At 39.3% G+C, this 24,190-nt stretch overlaps 2 protein-coding genes across 6 annotated transcripts in view; one reads left to right on the top strand and one right to left on the bottom strand.

Moving 5' to 3' along the window:
• MTFR1 (mitochondrial fission regulator 1) overlaps positions 1-3,261 on the top strand; it is a 51,564-nt gene extending 48,303 nt beyond the window's left edge. The window contains exons 7-9 of the mRNA XM_034668505.1: positions 5-182; positions 752-920; positions 1,759-3,261. Coding sequence (XP_034524396.1) covers positions 5-182; positions 752-920; positions 1,759-1,827 — 416 coding nt within the window. The 3' untranslated portion in view covers positions 1,828-3,261. The remainder of the gene's footprint in view (positions 1-4; positions 183-751; positions 921-1,758) is intronic.
• A 4,927-nt stretch (positions 3,262-8,188) lies between these two features.
• Positions 8,189-24,190, bottom strand: part of PDE7A (phosphodiesterase 7A) — a 114,269-nt gene continuing 98,267 nt past the window's right edge. For 2 of the 5 annotated variants that reach the window (XM_011221199.3, XM_019796543.2), the window contains exons 8-13: positions 20,109-20,240; positions 19,829-19,920; positions 17,776-17,920; positions 16,904-17,000; positions 16,179-16,259; positions 11,858-13,666 (exon numbers count right to left, since the gene is read on the bottom strand). In XM_011221199.3, coding sequence (XP_011219501.1) covers positions 13,458-13,666; positions 16,179-16,259; positions 16,904-17,000; positions 17,776-17,920; positions 19,829-19,920; positions 20,109-20,240 — 756 coding nt within the window. In that variant the 3' untranslated portion in view covers positions 11,858-13,457. Of the gene's footprint in view, positions 10,735-11,857; positions 13,667-16,178; positions 16,260-16,777; positions 17,001-17,775; positions 17,921-19,828; positions 19,921-20,108; positions 20,241-24,190 lie in introns of those variants that run through there. The other 3 variants (XR_004627805.1, XR_004627804.1, XR_004627806.1) reach the window with 3 other exon arrangements.

The raw sequence follows: 24,190 nt of genomic DNA on the forward strand, positions 1-24,190 counted from the left end.
CCCCCCCACCCCTCCCCCCATCCAGGGCTCCACCAAAGTGTATCATCAGCTATTGACCTGATAAAAGAGCGAAGAGAGAAAAAAGCCTGTGCTGGAAAGAGCAGTCCAAAGAAACCCGATGTGCCAAATATGCTAGAGATCCTTAAAGATATGAACAGTGTAAAACTTCGGTCAATAAAAAGGTGAGGATACATTTACCTTCTCTCACACTTTATTTTTGTTATGTCTTGTAAAAGTATTAGACTTCTTGAGAACTGTCTTTTATAATCTGATTTCCATGAATAGTTCTAGTTTTTAGTTTAAAAAAAGGCCCCCGTGTCTCCTTGTATAATTAAGAAATTAGCAAACATCTCCAGGTTACTTTTTAGTTTTTCCCCCCATTGCATTTAAAGTTCTTTTATGTGAAGTCTTTCTTATTGTCCAGTGGTTCATTCCGTAAAGCTGTGTTGTATACCTACTATGGTAATCACGAGGCTTGGGTGGAAGAATGGAACTGTGACTGCCCTGAAGGAGAGCATAATCCATGCTCTTGAGTTGAACTGAGAAGCTATTCACTGGGCATCTCTGTGTTCTTTTATTGAGCCTTAAATCTCGGGTTTCTGTCTCCCTTCTGTCCGTGTTTGTCAGTAACTCCACTGGGGATCTGTGATGGCAGAGGGGTGCCATCAAGCCTGTAAAGGCACACAGCGTACTTCTCTGAGGGATGCCAGCATACTGAAATGTCCCTTTGGTTTCTGTTCACTTCCTGAAGGTCAGAACAGGATATAAAGCCCAAACCAGTGGATGCTACTGACCCTGCTGCCCTCATAGCAGAGGCTCTGAGAAAGAAATTTGCTTACCGATACCGAAGCGACAGTCCGGGTGAAGCTGAAAAAGGGATTCCAAAACCTGCGCCAGAGGCCACCTCAGAAACAGTGTTGGTGAGTGTGAGGTCACACTGCTTCCCTCGTACAGCATGGCAGTTCACTCCGTTGCTGAGCCCTTGTATTTTGTGACATTCAGCTGTGGTCTCGGCAAGATTCAGAAGGATGTGCTAGGGAATTGAGCCCCTACCCACAAGTAGATTATTTATAGAACATAGGAAGTAAAAAACAACTTCTGGTTTCACTGCTTAGCATCTCCAGTATTAAATTTTCCATGCTGTGCTTTATTTATATGTAAGCATAATGAAGCGAAATTCATTATAATAAGATTTATATCTTAGGACAGTATGTATGTTGTGATAGAGAATTCAAAGTAAAGGAAGATCATTTTCCCTTAGGGTGTCCTGTGGAAGTTGTCTGAAGAGGGTGAGATTTGATCTGGGCCTTGCAGGATGTGTTTCATGTCATAGGTGGAGATGGAGCAGATTTCACAGAAACTCAGATATTAATTTATACATTCCCTTTAACTGTCATGTGGAGTATGTGCTTATCCATCCCAGAGAAGCAGGTATCTTAGAAATTCTAGCATCTTTGAAACTCTTCAGACATTGAAAAAAGGAAACCTTGTACTTCATTCTTCTACTCAGAGAAGTAAAATTGGACTAAAGTTGATAGTCTTCTGAGATGATAGTTTTCTAGGAAGTAATTTGGTTACCTCTTTACCTTTCATTCTGTTAATGTGTCATGTTCAGTTCATGAAGGTTTTAATATTCTCTAGCTGCTTGGTTTTTCATGCAGAACCTGCCCAGACTTTTGATTCATGATTAGGAGGGGAATGTGTCGTTACTGTTACCTGAACCAGTATCTTTATTTCTGCTTTTTGTTTCTTTTCTAGTTTGGGCCACACATGTTGAAGTCTACAGGAAAAATGAAGGCTTTAATTGAAAATGTCTCAACTTCCTAAGAGACAGAAGAGAAAAACAATCCTCGTTTCACCTATTGGTTTGTTAGGGCTGTTTGGCAAGTAGAAATCCACACTATTTAGTAAATACCTGAATTTAGTATTCAGTGGTTTCCTTTAAGTCTAATTAGATTCAGCAATAACAAAAGCACTCTAAGTTTGTGGGTTTGTTTTTTATGAGAAGATTAGTTCTGAAGTTTTCCGTAACGTGTATTCAGACATAACGTGTTTTTAATGTATAGTCAGCGTGTTTAGGTTTCTAGTCTCGAAAACAATTATACAGATTTCAGAAGAAACATTTGTAGATGTTTTTAATTCCTAACACTAATTTATCTTTGCAAATATTTTATATGCATATATTTGGATATAAAATAGTATACATGAAATTTAATAATGTCAGTGAGGGTGCTGTTACCATCATTAGTTGTCATTGATCATTTACTACTCAATGATGGAACACAGGTTGTTGGAGTGAAATATTTAGGATTGGAACCTTTCTGCCTTGAATAGGACTTTTACCTTAGATTCTCTCATTTCCTTGGAGATGGGGTTCAGGTAGGAACCAGATAATGTTCACTGCTGAAAATTCCATAATGCTTTCGTTTAAGGGGAAGTCAAAGACTATGAAAGCTATTTTCACTTTAGTGCTATCCAGCGCTGAGGAAGAAAATTTAGTTTTCATATAGTGAGAAATCAGATTATTGAATTAAATCTATAACAAGTGAAAACCAGAATGTACCATCATCTTTTTTTCCCAGTTGAATAAATGGCATCATAAAGAAGACTTGTTGCTAAGTTAATACGTAATGGAAATGGCAGTATAATGGAATTTGAAGATTTTTAATATTGGTCAAATATAGTAGCTTTATAATGAAACCTTGAATGGGCGAAACAATTTCCTATAAGTTGTATATCATTGTTCACAGTGCTGCTCTGTTGAATTACATTATGCAGCAAACCTCAGGTGCTGTTAGAGAGTGGAGAACAGCGTTTCTTTTTGGGGGCTTCTGAGGAATTGCTATTTAAGTGATCATTTGTGAATGCTTGATAAATCTTTATGGTTTTCTGTATTTCTGTTAAACTCAGCTATAGTTAATGCCAGAATCTCCTACCATGAGTAAATATTTGGATTTATTTAAATCTAATCTAATAAAAAGAAGTGGAGATAGGAAGAGTAGGCATTTACTTTTAAGTTATTGAAAATATGTGCAATGTTCTCCAGCTTAAATTTGAACTGTGACTTATTTTACATTTGTTGATTACATTGTTTCTGATGGTTTCATATGACTTAAAAATTCTGCCTTTAAAAAAAATTCAGAAAATTTGCCTGAATTACATATTTTGACCACCTAAGAATTTATATTTGTATCAGTATTGAATTTTGGCCACTGCTCCAATTACTGTTGTGAAATAAAGCAAACTTATGTTTTTCTTGGACCATAAGGCCTATTTATTATTTTCTTAATGGGTAAGAAAGATTCTCTTATTTAGAATTTGCTTTCTGCATTTTTAAGGTGGAAATCTGTTGCCACATATTCACCAGTCTCATTCAGTTTCTCCCACTCAGCACAATGCCTGAAGTGAATGACGATAAAAATAGTTAAACAACTTTACATTTTATAGCTGAAGGCCAGAAAGTTAGTTAAGTAACTGGTAAGTAAGTTTTGTCTCCTACGATCTGACTAATCCAGAGGCTCACTATATATACATCCTGACTTCGGGTCAGAGAGCAGGGACATGCGAGTTATATAAGTCATACTGTTTTCAAAATGGGAATAATGCTCAGCTCAAAAAATTGTTGAGGATTAAATGAAATGAGTTTGAATGCATTCTGTGAGTGGTAGAGAGCTAAATAATTACTACTTACTTACATGATTTTATGTTAGGTCCCTGTAGTTTCCAGTAGACTGATTTCTGCTAGGTGCCGTCCTGTATACTACTTGCACAAGCTTGGGGTGGAGCAGGAAACAGTCAGTCATAGGCCCTTCAATACAAGAATCCTGTTTTTCTTGGTACATTAAATTCCTGAGTGAAAAAAACAACACGAGGTAACAACTACCAGAAACAAATACTTTGGAAAAACCATCCTTCTAACAACAACTTCAAAATTAGAAGTCTTCTCTGGGGGATAGAATCGGGCAGATAGAAGTTTAAATTTTTGGGAGGTAGTCCAAGATAGTGGTGTAGGGAGCTGCTTAAATCTACATATAAAGCAATTGTTCTTGAAGAACTAAGGGCTGACAACAGCTTCTGTACAACGAGAGGGACCACACAGAGAAAGGTAGGCTAGAGACCAACACGGTAATGACAGGAACCCCACCCCCAATGCAGCAAACTACATAAGGAGGGATATCCTGGAGGAACCTGTGTGCAGACTTGACTTGTCCACCCTGGGGCACAGCGAAAAAAAAAAAAAAAAAACCATCAGTGGTTTAAGGGCAATTAGCCTATGAGTGAAGGAGATCCATTTTCTAACCCCAGAGCGTCAGACGAATGGTGGAGAAACTGCTGGGACTCTGGTGGAAAGCACTGCTCATTACCATTATTTATGTTCCCCTCCATCTTGATAGTGTAGACTGGAGCAGAGTCCAGGCACTTGAGCCAGCCTGCTGGGACCACCCCAGTGAGCCTCAGGCCCCCACCAGCTCAAGCCATTCCCCCCAAAGGCGCCCTAGCATAGTGTGCATAGCATACCCCTGGCCTATGTCTGCTCCCAGTTCAGCTTACCATCCAGAGCTGTCAGGCACCAGCAGTCTACACGGGGGCATTCCTACCCAGGGCCACTCCTTCAAGACTGGGAGAGGTAGCTGTTCTGCCTAATTTATAGAAACAACAAAGGCAAACAAAATGAAGAATATGTTCCAAACAAAAGGAACGGACAAAACCTCAAACAAAATGGAGAGGAGCATGCTACCTGTAAAGAGTTCAAAGTAATGACCATAAATACATTCATTAGACTTGAGAGAAGGATGGATAAACTCAGGGAGAACTTCAACAGAGAGAAAATATAAAGAACCAATTAGAGATGAACAAATGAAAAATACACTAGGCAGGATTAACAGATTAGAGGATGCAAAAGAAAGGATCAGCAGTCTGGAAGAGTAAAGAATCCAAGCCAAACGGGGTGGGGGGTGGAGAATGAAGTGAGGCTCAGTTAAGGAACCACTGGGAGGACATAAGAGTGTACTCACATGCACATTATAGGGGCCCCAGAAAGAGAAGAGAGAAGGGAAGCAAATCTATTTGAAGAACTAGTAGCTGAAAACTTTGGGTAAGGGAAACAGCCAGGAAAACAGTCTGCAAGGAGAGCCACACCAAGATGTATTACAATTTAAAAGGCAAAGGGTAAAGAGAAAATCTTAAAGGCAGCAAGAGAAAAAGTCATGTACAAGGGAAGCCCCCATAGGACTCTCTGTTGATTTTCCAGCAGAAATTCTGGCCAGAAGAGTGGCTGGATATATGTGAAATGCTGAAAGGGAAAAGCTTGCAACTATGAATACTTTAGCCTGCAAGGGTCACATTCAGAATTAAAGGAAAGATAGAGTTTCCCAGACAGGTAAGAGCTGAGGGGGTTCATCACCACCAAACCAGCCTTACAAGAAATGTTAAAGGGTCATCTTTAAGCGGAAAAGTCTATAACTGGAAATAAAAAAATATATGAAAGGAAAAAAGGTCACTGGTAAAGGAAATAATACAGAAAAGGCAGTAAAGCAGATACTTAAATAGTATGAAAGTTAAAAACAAAACCAGTAAAATCAACTGTGTAACTACAATAAATAGTAATTTAAGGGATACACAAAAATTGTCATGTCAAAAACATAAAATGTGGGGGCAGGGAGTAAAATTAGTGCTTTCCAGATGTGCCTGAACTTAAGCAGTTATCATCTTAGACTAGTACGTATACAGGTCAAGATACATGAGCCTCATGGTAACTACAAACCGAGAACCTACAACAGATACAAAAAATAATAAAGAGAAAGGAACCCAAACATAACAGAAAATGGTCAAACCAAAAAGGAAGAGACCAAAAGAAGAAAGGAGAACTACAAAACCAGAAACAACAAAATGGCAGTAAGTACACAGTCATCAATAATTATGTTAAATGTCAATGAACTCGAAACCTAAGACAGTGAGAAGGCTAATTTCTTTGGCACCTGGAAGCTGCATCCCAGAGTCTCTTAAATTCTGTTAGGAGGTAGTTTTAAAGATGAAAAACATGGAGATGTTCTACCTTCAAACACATGGTATTTTCCAAAATAATGTCAGCTCCCACTGGGGGTGCACTGGATTTTTTACTACAATGAGGTTCACTTGTGATCAGTTTGTTCATTTGACCCATTGACTGTTAGCAAAAAATGTAGCTAATATTTTATATTATTAAATGTTGCATTTGATTTGGAAAAAAAATGAACTCAATGCTTCATTCGAAAGACATAGGGGGTAGCTGAATGGGTTTTAAAAAGACTGTCTATATGCTGCCTACAAGAGACTCACATCAGATCTGACGACACATCTATTGGAAACGGAGGGATGAAAAAAGTTATTCCATGCAAATAGAAACAGTAAGATAGCTGGTGTGACAATACACATATCACACAAAATAGACAAAGACTGGGGGCACGTGGGTGGCTCAGTTTCAGTGTCTGACTCTTGATTTTGGCTCAGGTCATGACCTCGGGGTCCTGAGGATCGAGCCCTGCCTTGGGCTCCATGCTCAGCACCGAATCGGCTTGTCCCTATCCCTCTGCTTATCCCCCCACTTGCACTTGCTCTCTCTCAAATAAAATCTTTTAAAAAAACAAACAAAATAGGCAAAGACTGTAACAAATGACAAGGGCATTACATAATGACAAAGGGGTTGATCCAAGAAGAGGATCTAACATTTGTAAATATCTATGCAGCCAATATAGGAGCATGTAAACATATAAAGCAAAATATTAATAGACATAGACATAAAAGAGAGAAAGTGTCAGTAATACTTTAATAGTAGGAGCCATTAATACCCCACTTACATCAATGGATAGATCATCCACAGAGAAAATCAGTAAGGAAACACTGGCCTTAATAAATGACACTTTAGACCAGATGGACTTAACAGATACATACAAAACATTCCATTCCCCCAAACTATAGAATACAGATTCTTTTCAAGTGTACAGGAACATTCTCCAGGAGAGATTATGTTAGGCCACAAAACAAGTTTCAATAAATTCAAGAAGATTGAAATACCAGGCATCTTTTCTGATCACAACAGTATGAAACTAGAAATCAATTACAAGAAGAAAACTGGTAAAAACACAAACATATGGAGACTAAAAAACATGTTATTAAACAGTAAGTCAATGAAGAAATCAAAGAGAGAAAATAAACACTTGGAGACAAATGAAAACTGAAACAACTACAAGAGCCATAGAATGCAGTAAAAAGCAGTTCTCAGAGGGAAATTCATGGCAAAACAAGCCTACCTCAAGAAACAAAAATCCCAAATAAACAACCTAACTTTATATCTAAGGTTAGAAGGAAATAATAAAGACTACAGAGGCCAGCATTGCCCTGATACCACAAGACAAACCATACGAAAAGAAAATTACAAGTCAATATCCCCAATGCACATAGATGCAAAATACTCAACATAGTATAGGGAAGTCTAGCTACAGCAATCAGGAAAGAAAAAGAAAAGGTATCCAGATAGGAGAAGTATTAAAACTATTTGCAGTTGACATACCCCATAAAAAACCCCAAAGGCTCCACCAAAGTACTATCATAACTATAAACTAATTCTGTTAAGCGGTAAACGGGGGCCTGGGTGGCTCAGTTCATTAAGCATCCTACCCTTGATTTCGGATCAGATCATGATGTCAGGTTTGTGGGATTGAGCCCCGCATCCGGCTCCACACTCAGTGGGAGTCTGCTTGAGATTCTCTCCTCCTCCCATTGTCCTTCCCCCCTAAAAAAAGTAAATCTTTAAAAAAAAAACAGTATACAAAATTAACATACAGAAATCAGTGGTAGTTCTAAGCTATTAGAAAAAAATTTGAGAAAATAATCCCATCTATAATTGCATCAAAAAGAAGAAAATACCTGGGAATAAATTTAAGGAAGTGAAACCTATACTATGAAAACCATAAGACACTGATGAAAGAAATTGAAGATGACACATACCATGCTCATGGAGTGGAAGAACTGATATTGTTAAAATGCTCACACCACCCAAAGCAATGTACAGATTCAATGCAATCTCTATCAAAACAACATTTTTTTTTTTTTTTACAGAACTAGAATAATCCTAAAATTTGTATGGAATCACAAAAGATCCTCCAATAGCGAAAGCAATCTTGAGAAAGAACAAAGCTGGAGGCACTGTGCTGATTTCAAAACCTATTCTATAACTCTAGCAATTAAAACAGTATGATATTGGCATAAAAATAGACGTATAGATTAATGGGACAGAATAAAGAGCCCAGGAATAAATCCAGGCATAGCTGGTCAATTGATCTATGACAAAGGAGCGAAGGATGTACAATATCTCAATAAATGGTGTTGGAAAGACTGGGCCACTATCTTATACCATATAAAAAAATAAATTCAAATGGATTAAAGACTTGAATATGAGACCTAAAACCATAACCTCCTAGAAGAAACCACAGGCAGTAAGGTCTTTGACATTGATCTTAGAAATATGTTTTTGGACCAGTCTCCTCAGGCAAGGGCAATGAAGGCTTATTAAAATAACAAGCAGGATCATATCAAACTAAAAATTTCTGCACAGCCAAGGAAACCCAGCAACAAAACAAAAACAGGCAACCCACTTAGTGGAAGATGATACTTGCAAATCATACATCTGATGGGTTAATACCCAAAATATATAAAGAATTTACACAATTTGTATCAAAAAAACAAATATTCCGATTAAAAAAATGGGCAGAGGACTTGTATATTTTTCCATTGAAGACATACAGACGGCCAAGAGGTAAATGAAATGATGCTCACCGCCATCAATCAAACCGAAACCAGAGTATCACTTCATACCTGGTAGATTGACTATTATCAGAAAGGAAACATAACATGTGTTGATGAAGATGTGGAGAATGTATATTAGAATCAAATTTGAAGGCTAAATAATTTTACCAGCCATGGATGTTAAAAAAATTTAAGAGTTACTAGAAATGGGTGTCATTTGCATCATTAACCAAACTAAACCATTCTCCTAAAACACACCCCAATATTTTGCAATCATTTCGTGTAAAACAGAAACTGCCATATTATAGAATGCTTTTCACACATAATTTTGTCACCCAAACATTTTGAGAACAGAGACCAGGGTTTTGTAATTTTTAATACCTTTATTACATCCAGTGCAGGGCTGTCTGCACGCAGCAGGAACCCAGATGCTGCTGACCACATGATTCAGCACAGACAACTTTCGCTGTAATTGCTCAGTGTTAGACTGATGGCTAAAGAGGAAACACATTGGTACCAATTAGTTTGTTCCACAAACATTCATTGATGGCCCGATTTGTGCTAGCCCTGTGCTAAGCACAAGAGACTAGAAGGCGGATGAGACCTGCTGTGTGCTCCCTGTCAGCTCACCTCCAAGTAGTAGTCATTCCACCTACAGACCATGGACCCTTGGGGGCCTTCCGAAAGACACATGTCTGCAGATCCTTAGCAAGCAACTAATGGCTCAGACGAACTCTTGCACATTTATTTAAAAACATTAGTGAATGTGTATTAGCTGTCTATCATTGTATTTTCTAAAGCAGAAGGTACTGATTGGGAGAGGATTTAATATTTTTATATTAAAAAAGTTCACATGAAAACATTGTAAACCTCTGATGCAAAAGTTTGAGAGTTTTAAGAAAACTGAAAGCTTAAAGAGCCAGGAAAGCATTTTGGAAAAAGAAACCATTATAGGAATCTTCAAAGAATTACTAGCACCTCTAACCTGTACCTCAGGTACAAATAGATTTCCCAGGTTTGCAAAGGACATAAAATATTTGCTGCTTTTATACAAAGAGGATCATTATAAACCATCACATTTACAGAATACAAATATTGACCACATACCAGATTTTTTTTTCATTAAGCTAAGGCTTGTGCCAAAATTTTCTCTCTATGGACCTTTACCCCCAGAGCAGAGGAGATGCCCCCCCACGACTGAAGTGTTGGGCCTAGAGCCCCAAAAGTGCCACATGCTCAACAATTCTTTGAAGTCTCCCGTTTTAAAAATTCATATGAATTTTAATTCTGTTCCATAACATTTACTTAAGTGATTAGTAATCTTCTAAATTATTCAACTGTTTCCTCAAATTTTTTCTAGAAAATCAATGTTCAAGGAATATCGGTTATATTTCAGAAGCAGGGCTGTAGACTGGGACCTCCAAGTATATGTAACAAAACAAAATTTTTCAGTGGGTTTATTATATGTGTAGGCAGGAAATGGGAGCAACACTGAGGTGTCTCTCCCAAAAATGGAAATAAGATAATCCTTTGACTATCAAACAATAAGAAACACATAATGGATCAGAGCAGAAGCAATCACACGCCGGCAGAGGGGGCCCAGGCAGTCTCAACTGAGACCAAGCTGAAGGTCTGGCAGATCTACTGCATGTGCCGATCAGAAGCTGATGTGGAGAAGCAACTACCCGCAGCGACTCTCCAGTATCATCCAGGGGAAGAGCGCCCCCTGGTGCAGCGACTCTCCGGCATCATCCAGGGGAAGAGCGCCCCCTGGTGCAGCGACTCTCCGGCATCATCCAGGGGAAGAGCGCCCCCTGGTCCACGGACAGGAGCATCAGCAAGTTTATCCCTGCAGGGAGATGGCTGCACGAGGCAACTTGCTTCCCTGGCCCAGAATCCATGCTCACCAAGTAACCGCTGATCATAATCTGACTTCCCAAGAAGATTTGCCTAAAGGGAGAGAATGATTGATAGTTATATTTCCATTGTAAATGTAAAAAAATACTAACATTTAAAAAAAATATCAGTTACTGTGAGCTTGGTTAATGTGAGTTTCCTATGAGATAGATCCACCTTCCATGTGCTGACATACTAGGTCTGTAAAGATCTTATCAAAGCCTGTAAAGATCTCATCAGACTCCAGATGCATCAGGTTTGCCCAGATGGTGCCACCTTAAGTGGCCACTGACCGTCTCCAGATACAGTCCACTCGACTACCATCAGGCTTCTGCACCTGTGCTGTCCAATATGGTAGCCACTAGGCACACGTGGGTATTGAGCACTTGACATGGGGCTAGTCTGAACTGAGATGTGCTGTACGTGTAAAATACACACCAGATTTCAAAGACTTTGTACCCCAAAAAGAATGTAAAACATCTCAACAATTGTTTTTTCTAAGATAATGACTACATATTGAAATGATACAATATTTCAGATATATTGGGATAAATGTTAATAAAATAATTCCATGTGTTTCTTTTTCCTTTTTAAAACGTGACTAGTCGAAAACAGATACTTCACTTACATGGCTCACATTATATTTCTATTGGACATCACTCTTCCACGCAAACAATGACAGTATGTTTGACTTTAAAGTTGGCACTATCTCCTTTCTAATGAACTGGACTTGGGAAGACTCAGGAGAGGCCCAGTGATGCCTGTCTGACGTTGATATCAATCAAGCAGAATGAAGTGGCCATTCCTTATTACTTTACTTTAAAAAGGCCAATAGCACTAGTATTTTAGTCCTTGCAAGAGGCGCTGATGTCTTGTGCAATTCCCAACTGTGGGAACCATACGGCTGTGGAGTCGAGAGGCCTGGGCTCAAAGCTGCCTTCTACCTTTTATTAGTCAGAACTCTGAGCCAACTATCTAACTGGGGCCACTCGCTCGCTCCCTCGTGAGGTGCAGATAATGGTACATCACCCGAAAGGACTGTCCCTGCACCGAGCTCTGCCTACATCAATACCTGACGAGTGAATGCTAGAACCCAGAAGCTAAATCTTTGATTTCCTAGTAATTTAGCATTATGATTTTCAAAAGATAGAGTTGTAAGGTAAATATCAAAGATAAATATGTGAAAAGATAGGTTTTTATTCATCAAAAGTTAACAGCAACAGGCACATATTAAAATGAGTATGGCAAAGCCTTTTACAAATGGCTTCCCACTCAAGCTTTCTCCCAAGAAAATGGCTGTTGCGACAAACTGTAAACATAATCGATAAACAGTCTTTTACAGTAACAAGGGAAATACAATTGAACTAAAAGAAAGCACCGGTTTCTCTTAAAACTAGATTACAGTTGTGCTTACTATACATAAAACAATTTAAAACAAATTACAAAAGTGGAATGTTTGAAGTTTAAAATTAGTCCTTAGATTTTGTCCTAGAAAACATCTGTTCACATCAAAAGGCCCATCAAAGGGTAACGTTTCATCAAAGGGAGGGACAAGAAAACAATGCACTTTTTTCAAATCAAAACAAGAAGTTTGGTCACTTAGCTGTGTGCATAGTTTAAGGCAACTGGAGCAGCCTGTTACAGCTCACCTACCTTCCCCTCCCCCAGTGTGGCTGCGCACTGTGTCACATTCTACAATAATAAATAAAAGCTTACGTTTCAAATCCTTTCCCACATGGATAAATATAACACATGCACAGTCACACATGCACAGACATGCACGCAAACATACATCCACACATTCACACACAACATACCTCTCACTCACTGCAGCGAAAGGGACTTTAGTACCCTTGCTCTGAAGGACACACTTCCCCATCCCACTTTATTTCAGATTGGCAAATACCCTGAGCTGATTATGGTGTTTTAAACATTCCACCTCTTTCTTGCATGTGCAGGTCAAGTGTACAGTAGTGAAAACAACATGCAATGTCTTCACTGCAGAATCATAATACAGCTAGGACACTGGTGTTCTTCCCCTCCCGCCCCAAATTAAAAACGAATAGTTAAAAAAAATTGCATTGCCAAACAGCACTGGAGTGAAAGCATGGCGGTACTCTATGATAAATGCTCAGTTTCCAGTGCGCAAAATAAAACTCTAGCAAATGGGAGGCTTTGGTGGCATCCAGAGAAGAAAAAAGGCAAACCAGGGGAAAAGAGCTGCAGGTTCAGTTTGAGCTTTAAAATTCAGTGGTTCCTTCACAGTCATGCTCCAAGGCAACGTAGAACCAGGAGTTCAGAGTTGATCTGTAAACATCGAGTCTTGCAGGAGGCGGCGGAGGCTGGGCACTTCACATTTCCATCTCCGAGAGAACTCAGTGGAAGGTACAGATACGCAACGTTGCATCAGACTGGTTCAATTCCAAGAGATTTCTGCTGGAAGATACACTTTAAGTTTCGTGGTTCGAGGAACAAATGCTTCGAAAAACTCGTGGCACACCGCAAAGCTTCCTCTGTTACTCCTTTCCGGTTCGCTCCTGCTGGGCTTTGCATATTCAAGGTTTCACACGAAAGCCAAATGCATATTGCTGTATGTTCGGGTCTTATAATTAAAAAGTGGGGTCACATGATCCGAGAGAGGCCACCTTGGGAATAAATAACGCTGGCCTTGTTCCTTCGGAAACCTTGGCAGCCAAGAGAACGTCCTCTCGCCTCGAGACCCCATTTCACATTTCTAAACACCTGCAGGAGGCAGTCTGTCCCGCTGCCGCTGGGGGCTATGATAACCGATTTTCCTGAGGTAATAACTGTGAGTTCAACTCCTCGAACGCAGCATCCGTGTCCTCACTGGTGGACTGTTCTCTCTGCAGCCCCTTCCAACTGGCTTTGTTCAGCCCCATATGTCCGAGCATGGTCTGGGAGAGCCTGGTATCGGAAAACCTGGCCCATTCTGTGAATAAAGGCTCCACTAGGTAAGTCATGAAACCTTGAGAAAATAAGAGAAAAAGGGCATTAACATATATGCTGAAACCTGATCTTCAAAACGTCTATGCAGTGCTTATTCTCTTAAGACCTAATCCAATATTACCGAAGTTTTCAGTGTGTGTGTTTGTGTGCTGTAAATTTACCTAACTCCTCTGGAGAACCTATTCAGTAGCTCAGTGGAACTTTAGGTAAAGGTGAACTGACAAATGCATCAAATCTTTTCTGACGATTCCTCTCAGCTGCCCAACCACATCCTGTTAGAGCAAACACTCAGTGGCCCTCTCAACTCCGCGGAAAGCAGGACAGACAGTTCCAGTGAGACAGCTGGAGGCTGAGAGGGGTCTTCCAGGCCTGTGGGGACGAGGGCGGGAACTGAAGTGGCACGGGTGGTGGCCGCTCTGCTTTAGTCCCTCAGGGATGGCGATCTTCACACCTGGTCATGCTTACAACTGGCCACTTAAGTCAGAGTTTACAGAGCCAAACTCATGACAAAATTCAAGTTCTGTCACTGCTATGTAACAGTTTTTAAATTTTCTCCACCTCCAAAACTACTACTACTCAGCAAAAGACCACACGGACCACAGACCACATAGGTTACGTTTAGGCAACAAAACAATCTGGAATTGAAGCAATTAGCACCTACTACTTTTAATTAGGAAAGTGCCCCAAATCGTGGTATCTGAACATAGTAGTTAATATTGGAAATAAGGCCGTCTTCCATTTCTTCCATTCCTTCCATATATATTAAGAAGAACTGACTATCGGCCAGGCACTGTTCTAGGGGGGCCAGGAAGGTAGCCGTGAATAGACAGACAGGGTGTGCCCTCAAGGAGTTGTGTTCTGGTGAAGAGAAAGAGGTAACAAAAGGAGAAAAATGTCACCACTGCAGTCAAAGAAAGCAGCTTTTTGGGAGCTGTCCTCACACCGCAGCGTCAGGCGGAACCGTCACCCAAAGCCCTGCCTTTTCCAGGTGCCAGAGTGAAGTCGGGAGCAGCTGGTGTTTTATACCCAAGTGCAGAACCTTATTACCAGGGTTTTACATGAGTTTCATCTTATCTGATTCACCCATTATTCCAACTGGTTGAGAGCTTCTGAATCTTGCCTGCAACACCCAACAATCCAGAAGTATTACTTCTGGCTCTAGGTTAACCTCATTCTTTTAGCTCTGAAGTACCTGGTAGCAACGAATGGACAGGGGTGCCTCAGGGTGGGGAGCTTTCATCACCGGCTATAGAATCCACTTACTGTCCCAGCCCATGGGCCTCTCTCACCTGCACAGACACTACAGGACACCATGTCAAATGCCTTACTTACCCAGGACATGATCATTTCTTGTTTAACAAAACTATTATTCCTATCAAAGAAGGAAGCTGGGTTAATTAAACATGACTTCCACTTACTGACCCTACGCTGGCTCTGAGTAATCACAGTATTTGTTCTATGGTCCCATGATTCACCCTAGAAACAGAATCCTTCCAAGCCCTATTTCACTTGGGATTTGATGTCAAAAAGCATTATGCCACAGAAGCATGTTATCTTCTGAATTTCTAGAAACTTTATCTTTCTGAAGTTTGGGTACACATTTCTTTACGTTCACTAATGCTCCAAGGCCCTACTCAACACCAACTACCGAAATCATGCACATCCCCCAACACCTTGCTGACCTGGCCCTCCGCACATGTCCTCCCACTTTACACTCAAAACACCACCACCCACTCCTCCGCTCTCGCACAGCTGCAGTCACGGCACATCCGTGTTTTCCGTTACCGCTACGCTCGTGGAGCTAACGGTTCTCCAGTGCCTCCTGCCTCCAGGGGCAGCGCCTGGGAGCCAGGAGACACATGGATCTGGTGTTCCGGAGGCCTGGAAAAGGGCCGACTCTGCCCGCGGAGAGTGGAGGGTGGCTTCTGGAGGAGGTGGCTCTTCCAGAAAAACGAGTCAAGCAGGCAGGTGGGAAGGACGGCAAGGCAGAAAGAGTGAAGGGGTGTCACGGATTTGGGGAAGGGGCCGAGTCCCAAGCTGCTGAGGGTACGTGAGGGGCAGCTGCTGGGGAGCAGACTGAAGAGGCAGCTTGAGGGAAGATTACCAGAGGCTCATGCGGGAGGCTGAAGAACGAACCAAGAGCGGAGCTAAGAGACACGAGGAAGCAGAAGCGGAACTGCTCCTCACGCTATCTTCCCGCTCACTCAGTGGTCCCCTTTCTCACTCCAGAGCGGCAACCCCAGAGTCATGCAAAAGAAGCTTCCACGTGGGCAAACCACGTATTCTTTCAGTGTCAGAACAGACACAAAGTTACTGCTGCCTACTGCAAAAATCAGGGTTTTTAGGACCTAAGATCAAATGAGAGCAAATTTTAAGAGCCAAAAGGGGAAAAACTGGCAAAACTGCTTCAACTAAAAAATAGAAACGAGCACAATTTTAATATTATATATTTCAAATGTATCTCTCTTCTTGACAAAATTAAAGTCAGTGGCATTTTTCTAACCAGCTATGTCTCAAGTACGCATAGTTACCGATCTGAATGTTGGCAATAGATTCAGTCTGACGGTCACAAAGTGGGCTCACACCCAAATGATACTTCTTTTCTAGATCTCCTAAAATAAAAAAAAAAATAGAATTATTAATGTGGAACATACCTGTAAATTCCTTAGGAAAAACATGACACACTTAATCCTCATGAGAGGCTAGCTTCTAAATTAGTTCTTTTCAAAATTTTTAAGTTATTCACAGACAGAAAAGGCTGCCAAGCTGATACACTATTTTAAATGGAGAAGATGAAAAATTTCACTATATGTTACCCCAAGACTGTAATTCTGTCAGCATTTTAATTTAAAACTTAAGATTTCTAAAAGGAAGGTGCATGAAATGAAGATCCTTGGTTCCTGGCTTTAAATCACTAAAAACATCCCGCACGTTCATACGGCCATACCTTCCACATGGAACAAAAATGAAACAAGGTCAGGGAAATCTTTCTATAGAGCAAAACTTCCAACCTGATCTATGTCTATTTATAAATGCATACATACATTCGCATCTGATCATTTCAAAAATGAACTGCTAATTTCCAAAACAGATGCTTAATTTGTACATGATTTGTTATATGTACACCTACTATGAATTGTCGCTAGAAATACCAAGCACCTCCTGCCGGACTCCTGCAAATGTCTGGGTGGGTTGATCCACGTGGTGCTAAAAAGGGAACTGAACAGACTACCCATCACTCAGAACTGCAGCTTGCCTTGATGGAAGAATTCCTCTGTGACTTTTTCACTCCATTGCTTGCTTAATTCCCAGGTCCGACACGGGTTACAAATATCAGCACATTTCAAAGCCATCTAGCACGCAAAATATTAAAAGTCTTTTAAGAAAAAAGTAAAAATCAATTGTACTAAGCTTCAACATATTCTAATCATGGGAAAAACAATATCTTAATAAAGAAAAAGAAAATACTGCAACAGAAAATTCACTGTCTTCTGTACTCATTTCAAGACACTGTTAGGGCTATCGATGTTCTGCAGGAATGCTGAAGGACTGCTCATCTAATTACACATTCTTACTAATACCCAAGAGCCATGCGAGAGGACTGGACTAAACATAAAGCTACAAATAAACGATCTGATGCTCTCTCATTTTTAAGATGCAAGAATTGATTGAAATGTTGTTTGTTGGTCAGCACCCTAATCTCACCAGAAATTGTTTTTGTTAGAAATCTTGAGTATGAAAACTACAAAAGCAATGGTGCTTTCCTTTTTTTTTTTTTTTATGATTTTACTTATTTATTTGAGAGAGAGCGAGCCTGCGCAAGAAGGGGGAGAAGCAGGCTTCCTGCTGAGCAAGGAGCCTGACGCGGAACTAGATTCCAGAACCCTGAGATCATGACCTGAGCTGAAGGCAGATGCTTAACCGACGGAGCCACCCAGGCGGTCCCATCAATGGTGCTTTCCTAAGGAGGAGATTAACCTTCTGGAAAGTGTTTCAATAATGGAAGGAGATTCCACAGCTTTCCCTCAAGGTCTGACCACTTTGAAAGTGACCCCAGAAGATTTCTGTTTTATTCTAGTGGTTATGTGATTTATCCTAGAAAGAGAAACTTTCCCAGCCCCATTTTACCTGTAAAACCAAATGCCTATGCCTGGCGTCTTCTAGGCTTAAGTCACCTCTGTCCAAATGGGACCTAAACAATGACAGATACTCATTTTGGCGACTGATGTCTGTGGCTAGTATCAAAGCACCTATCTGAGTCTCCATTTGTTGCCTGGAATTAGAGAAATAGAAAGAGAAAATACAAGACTTTCAATTAAATAGTTACTCTTGATTTTTCTTCTTAAACTTAATACTCTAATTGCCATTCAACTTTTGACCTATCAAAAAACTGAATTAAAGAATTCATTAAAAAAACCTACTAAAACAATCAAAACTAAAACCAAAGGAGCTTGTAGGAAAATAGCAATATGCGTACATTCCAAAAAGAGTGCTTTTATTTTTTCGGCCAAGGAAGAATTATTTGCCTTAAAAAAATCTATATGAGATTGGTATGTTATTTAAGAAAATTCTTTGCTGGGATGTGCTGAGGGTAAACAACTCTGGTTTATTTTTTGGTGTCTTGAGATTTGAAAGGCAGAAGGTTGGTTCGAACGGAGAAAGAAAAACCCATTCAACAACTAATTCCTGCAATTATTCTGACTGAGATGCTCGAGTATACACTGATAAAATCCCACCAATCTGATAAAGTTTAGATAAAATTGTATTTTCAGAGTCAAATTCAAGAACCAAAATTATCTGAATGCATATCCAACCTTTCTGGAAAGGAAAAGGTAACGTGTTAATACAAATACATTACATCATTTTTAAAACTGTGTCAAGTCAAATAACAAAAGAAATAAACTTAAAAAAAATCCCTGCCTTTCTTCCCCTCAGTGGGCCACAGCAAATATCATCCATGTATAAAGATCAGTAAAGAGCTGTCAACAGATTAAAAGGCTCACGGTATTAGATATTAAGTAAAACCCTAAACAAAGGAAACATGAAAGAATGCTATTACACAGTGTTCCTTATTTTCAGTTTTTATCAACTGAGTTAATCATCAAATGTAAAACATGACAAAAAAGGGAATAAAGCAAATATTTTAATCTGCCTTAATCAAGAAAAAGATAATTTATATATATAAAAACTATGGTTTAAGCTATTTTTATATTTGTACTACGGCAAGAAACAATTTTACTTACCAGAAGTATTGTCATAACTCCAAATGGTATCCGTGAATAAAGATTTAAAAAAATAAAAAATAAAGTCCAGCTTTTTTCTCATGGTCATTACACAAAATACTTAAGTTTTTAAAATAAAGTTGTTTTAAATAATGAAGGGGGAAAAAGGAAAGAACTATGATAGTAACTTCAATTTTAGTACCCAAACATATTTTTATGCCTCACCTTGTTTCCTAGAATTAGATGGTTTATACCCATTTACATGGTTTTCTTAAGAGCATTGTCTCTCAGTGAGGCATTAGTAAAAGCTTTTGTTTGTGGATCAAAGATAAGAGATTTTGTTAACCACTAATATACTGGGCTCATTTGCACTGATGCTTTTTATTAGGCTTTCAAATGGCCTGCTTAACATTACATGGTCTTTTCTTTAAAAATTAGTATTTTCTGTTCTTTCCATCATTAATTTATCCTGTAGCTCCAGAAGAGACTCCAGGACTCTGCTACTGAACTACAAAGCATTCTTTTTACTTCTTATCAGTTTCCAAAAGCTCCTGAAATTTACTTGAATGAGTCTATTTATTACACAGAATAATTAATTGCTTTACACTTAGAATGTACGGTTTTATTCAAATGAGTATAAAGTGGCACTATGTAATACTATTTACATAACTAAGTAGTAAACTGTGACTGAGCAACTGTGTATTTGGAGTGAATTTTACAATATTCAAATCTATGGAATGAGCCATAAAAATTCACTAAAAAAAATTACTGTCTATACTGTAGAATAGGTTTAAATTACTAGAAATTTGATATAAATCTGTAAAATAACTTAGCTATTAAATTTAACAAAAACTGAAAAGTGTGGAACACCTGAATAACTTTTAAAACGTTATAAAATCGTTCTGCCAGCTTAATTCCCATAGTTCGTAAGAAATTAGATGTGTCTTAATCCAACCTACCGGCTTTCTGATGGCATATGTGAGAATAAACCAGATTCTCTCAATAATCCCACTGCAGATCTCCAGTGGTGATTTTCCAGGACTGAGGTATTCTACGAAAAAGGGCATATCTGAGTTATTTAATGGTAAGTCTCTTCCTGAACATAAAGAATTATTTCTCGGTAATATTAATCTGGTTAAAATTCTAACCTTCATTGAGATTGTCTGTTTACTACTTTGACTCCATTAAAACACTTTCCAGATGCAAGAATATTAAATTGCATGATAGAATTGTACTAACCTTGTATAAAGTTGCCAAGTAATGGTTGGTTTTAACCAGGAAAGGTTGATTAACACCTGGATGATCCAGATCGTGGGTGGCAGCCGCAATTAAGCTCAGCAAGACATCCCAAGGGGTTACAGAACTGGCAAGCTGAAGCGTGACGGGAGAATTAATTACAGACGTGTTTGAAATCAACTTGGTACCATTAATGTAGTTTTGAATTAGCCCCAAATAGCCGTGTTGAGTCTCCTCCTCCTTCGTGTTTTTTAGACGGTTTGTTTAGACCACCAAACACCTGGCTTCGTCATGACGCTGGGGACGGCCATAATAATGGTGTGTATCCCTGCCCACGTGGAGTTCATGGACCTCGTCCTTATAATGTTTCATTTTAAATAAGCTTACTTAAAATGACAGCTAAAACATAAAACCATCTTTTTGGGAAACGGGTTTAAAACAAACACAGGTTTGTCTACTGTTGTTACTGTAGAAGACCTATGAGGTCTTTACATTTTTTTTTATTGTTGTAAGAACACTTACCCTGAGATCTCCCCCATTATCAGATTTTTAAGTGTACAATACAGTACAAGACCTATGACTGAGGGTGCTTACTTATCAACAAATTGGTTACCACACTTCAATTAAGAATCCAAAATGTAAGGTTATTTCTGTGGTCCTAATATTTAAGGAAGTTACTGAGTAATCATGGAGAAGTCTATGTCCAGTGTGTAATAAAGTCCTCTCCCAATGGATGGGATACATTCAGAACAGTGTTCACAATGTATTCACCTCAGAAAGGGCAATCTTGTAAACTAGCAATTACGATGTTACTCTCAATATTCATTGCTAATCTTAGCTGATACAATAAAATAATCACAAGAAGTAAGTTTCTTACCTGGCTGAAATTGTCAGTGATAAAATATATAACTGAAACTGTCAAATGGTAAGAAATGATCACTTGCATACATCACCTGCTTTTCATCAATCACCTCTCATTTTTTGGCCAACTTCTACTCATCTTTTAAGGCCTGATTCCACTGACCAGATCCCCACCTTGCTCTCTGCCTCCAGCCCCTGAGCAAGCAAATGACTGATTTGCGGTCCTACAACACCTCGATGTCCTGCCATAGTGACACTCTGCAGGGCATACTTTTATCTTGGTTAACATTAGGGCAATGCTCTCTACACTCGTGGGACCCTGTGTCCTACAGTAAAATATTTTGACCATATACTATCAACACAGTTATACTTACTGATTATAATACCGGATTAATATATATTGCACATGATAAAACAGAGGTGAAAGTTGAGAATCTTTAAATTATGAGATAAAAAATAAATTTAGATAAAAATTCTAACATTTTTCTTCCTACACCAGAATGGACTTTTTTCCAACCCTATGTCAAGCTCATCTCAGACTGAAAAAAAAAAAAAAATCATCTGAAGGCTTGAATCCCCTGGAAAACTGTATGCTGTTTGAAGGCAGAAAATCTGCTTTATTTTGTATTATCTATAATTGCTATGTGGAAAGGCTCAATGGATGGAGAGGATGGTGAAGAAAATGATTTCTTCTTTAGGATATGCAAAAGCATTTAAAAAATAAAGATGTTTAAAGCACTGCTTACTAATCAAGATACAAAGGAGGCGTACTATGTGGGCAGAGACGTGCAGGCGTGGCTATGCACGTCTTATGAACATGTAATTTATTAAGCGATATGAGCAGGTATCATATTCTTATGAGAATGAAAACACAGGGGAAGTGGCAGAAGAACAGACACGCACTCTCCTGGGAGAATACAGTAATCCAGAATGAGACTTAATAAAAAAATTAATGTATCATTACACAGGACATCAAACAATCTCAGGTAGATTTAAGAGTTGACCATTAAAAACAGAAACATGAGAAGGAGCAACTGAATTTTTAAAAGTCCTGCGAAGGGAAAGTAAGTTGTAAGTTGAAAATAAATCCACATGAAAAAAATTTTCATCAGAAAGAAAACTTTATGAGCTTTATAACAAAGACAAAGAAATCAATGACATTAATACAATTTTTTTTAAGTGCATTAAAACCAAAGGCAAATGTTATTTCCATTCCCGTGAGTCTATCTGGTAATGCCAACAGCACTGAGTCATGTGAAGAAGAAACTGCAAATCATCTGACGTCTAAGAGCCAGACGTCACCTGTATCTGCAAAGCTATCATCAGGGCCCTTTCTCAATAGTGATGGTGAGGTTTCCTGTGCTCGGTAAAAAACCTCACCGTTTTTGTTGTTGCGTTTAAGTGCTAATAGGCTCAACTAAAACCATGATAATCTACATAAGTTCAGCTATGAAAACATAAAAAGCAGGCACTAAAGTTAGAGCTGATGCAAGTACAGAGAGAAGGAACTAACTTTCTAGTATTTTGGGGGGCTATAAAAAGAATATTTCTTTTTGCACTTAGAGTCCAGGAATTAGCTCTTACACAGGAATCATACATAACTGAAGGCAGGTTTCTCACTAAATACTGTACCTAAGCCTTTCTATTTACGATTCCCTCTGCGCTGCATCTTTCTACGGCTGGCTCACTCCTCAAGATTCCCGTCGGTTTTGGTGTTTTCTGACCACTCCACCTGAAGCCGTAAATGCTTGCCATCCATTGGCACTCTCCAGCACATTCCTCTATTTTAGTTTCTCCAAAGCAGTAATTACTACAATACACGTCAACATTCTAAAGATATTTGTCAGAGAGAGAGGAGAGAGAGCGCACAAGCAGGGGGAGGAGGAGGCAGGGGGAGAAGCAGGCTGCCGCTGAGCAAGGAGCCCGATGCAGGGCTCGATCCCAGGACGGTGGGATCATGACCTGAGCTGAAGGCAGACACTTAATAACTGAGCCACACAGGCGCCCCATATGTCAACATTTATTTGTTTAACGACTGCTTCTTCCACTGGGACCTTTCCTGTCCTGTTTACCACTGGATTCTTAGCACTGGAAAATGTACGCAATTAATGAACGAAAGCACGTGAAAGCATGATGCCACATGAAAGCCTGGGAAGTAAAAAAGATATAATCTTAAGGCTTTTTTAAAAATGCATTTTTAAAACTTTGAGTGATTCTGTTTAAAATGTAAACTACAATAAAGAAGGGAATTTTTGCATCTGAGGGCTCAGTGATTTTATCTATCTCTTTCAGTGAAGCTTCAACTAAGTTCACTGAGTATGTTAGTGAATAAAGTATTTAAAGGAAGAATTATCAGAGCTACACAGGCAAAAAAAAAAAAAAAAAGTTTAAAAATAGTATTGCCAGAGCTGGACAGGTAAGACTGTTCTTACTCATTTGTATCCACAACATCCCCATCCTGCATGTTCTCTGCCCCTCCGGCCCCACCACTGCCTGCCATCAACCCTAACTTCCGAGCCCCTGGATTCTGGTTGGGTGTGGCCAGTGGAAGATAGGAGGGGAGAAGCCTTCACAGACATGTTCCCTAGGTTTATTAACTTCCTGTGTCTCACAGAACAGGAAACTTAACCATCATCATTCCTGTGATTACTTACTGATTTCTCCCCAAAAAACTCTCAGACAGAGCCTTCAGGCTTGGCCCAGAGTTTTCTAAAGTTCAATTAAAAAACTGGGGCACTTGGGAGTATACATTTGTCAAAACTGTACCCACGACCTCTGATAAATAAATAAGTAAAATATTAAAAAAAAAAAAAAAAAAAAAAAAAAAAAGGGAACGCCTGGGTGGTTTAGTTGGTTAAGCATCTGCCTTCAGCTCAGGTCATGATCTAAGGGTCCTGGGGTCGAGTCCCACCATGGGCTCCTTGCTCAACATGGAGCCTGCTTCTCCCTCTGCCTGCCGCTCCCCATGCTTGTGCTCTGACAAATAAATAAAAATCTTAAAAAAAACCCAAACTGATATCATGAAATGTATACATTTTATTATTCCAAATAAATGACACTTAAAAAGCATAAAATTGCTTTTTATTTATTTTTATTTTTTTTAAAGATTTTATTTATTTCTTTGACAGAGAGAGAGACAGCCAGCGAGAGAGAGAACACAAGCAAGGGGAGTGGGAGAGGAAGAAGCAGGCTCTCAGTGGAGGAGCCTGATGTGGGGCTCGATC

Source organism: Ailuropoda melanoleuca, chromosome 9, assembly GCF_002007445.2.
Source record: "Ailuropoda melanoleuca isolate Jingjing chromosome 9, ASM200744v2, whole genome shotgun sequence".
In the NCBI taxonomy this organism is placed as follows: Eukaryota; Metazoa; Chordata; class Mammalia; order Carnivora; family Ursidae; genus Ailuropoda; species Ailuropoda melanoleuca.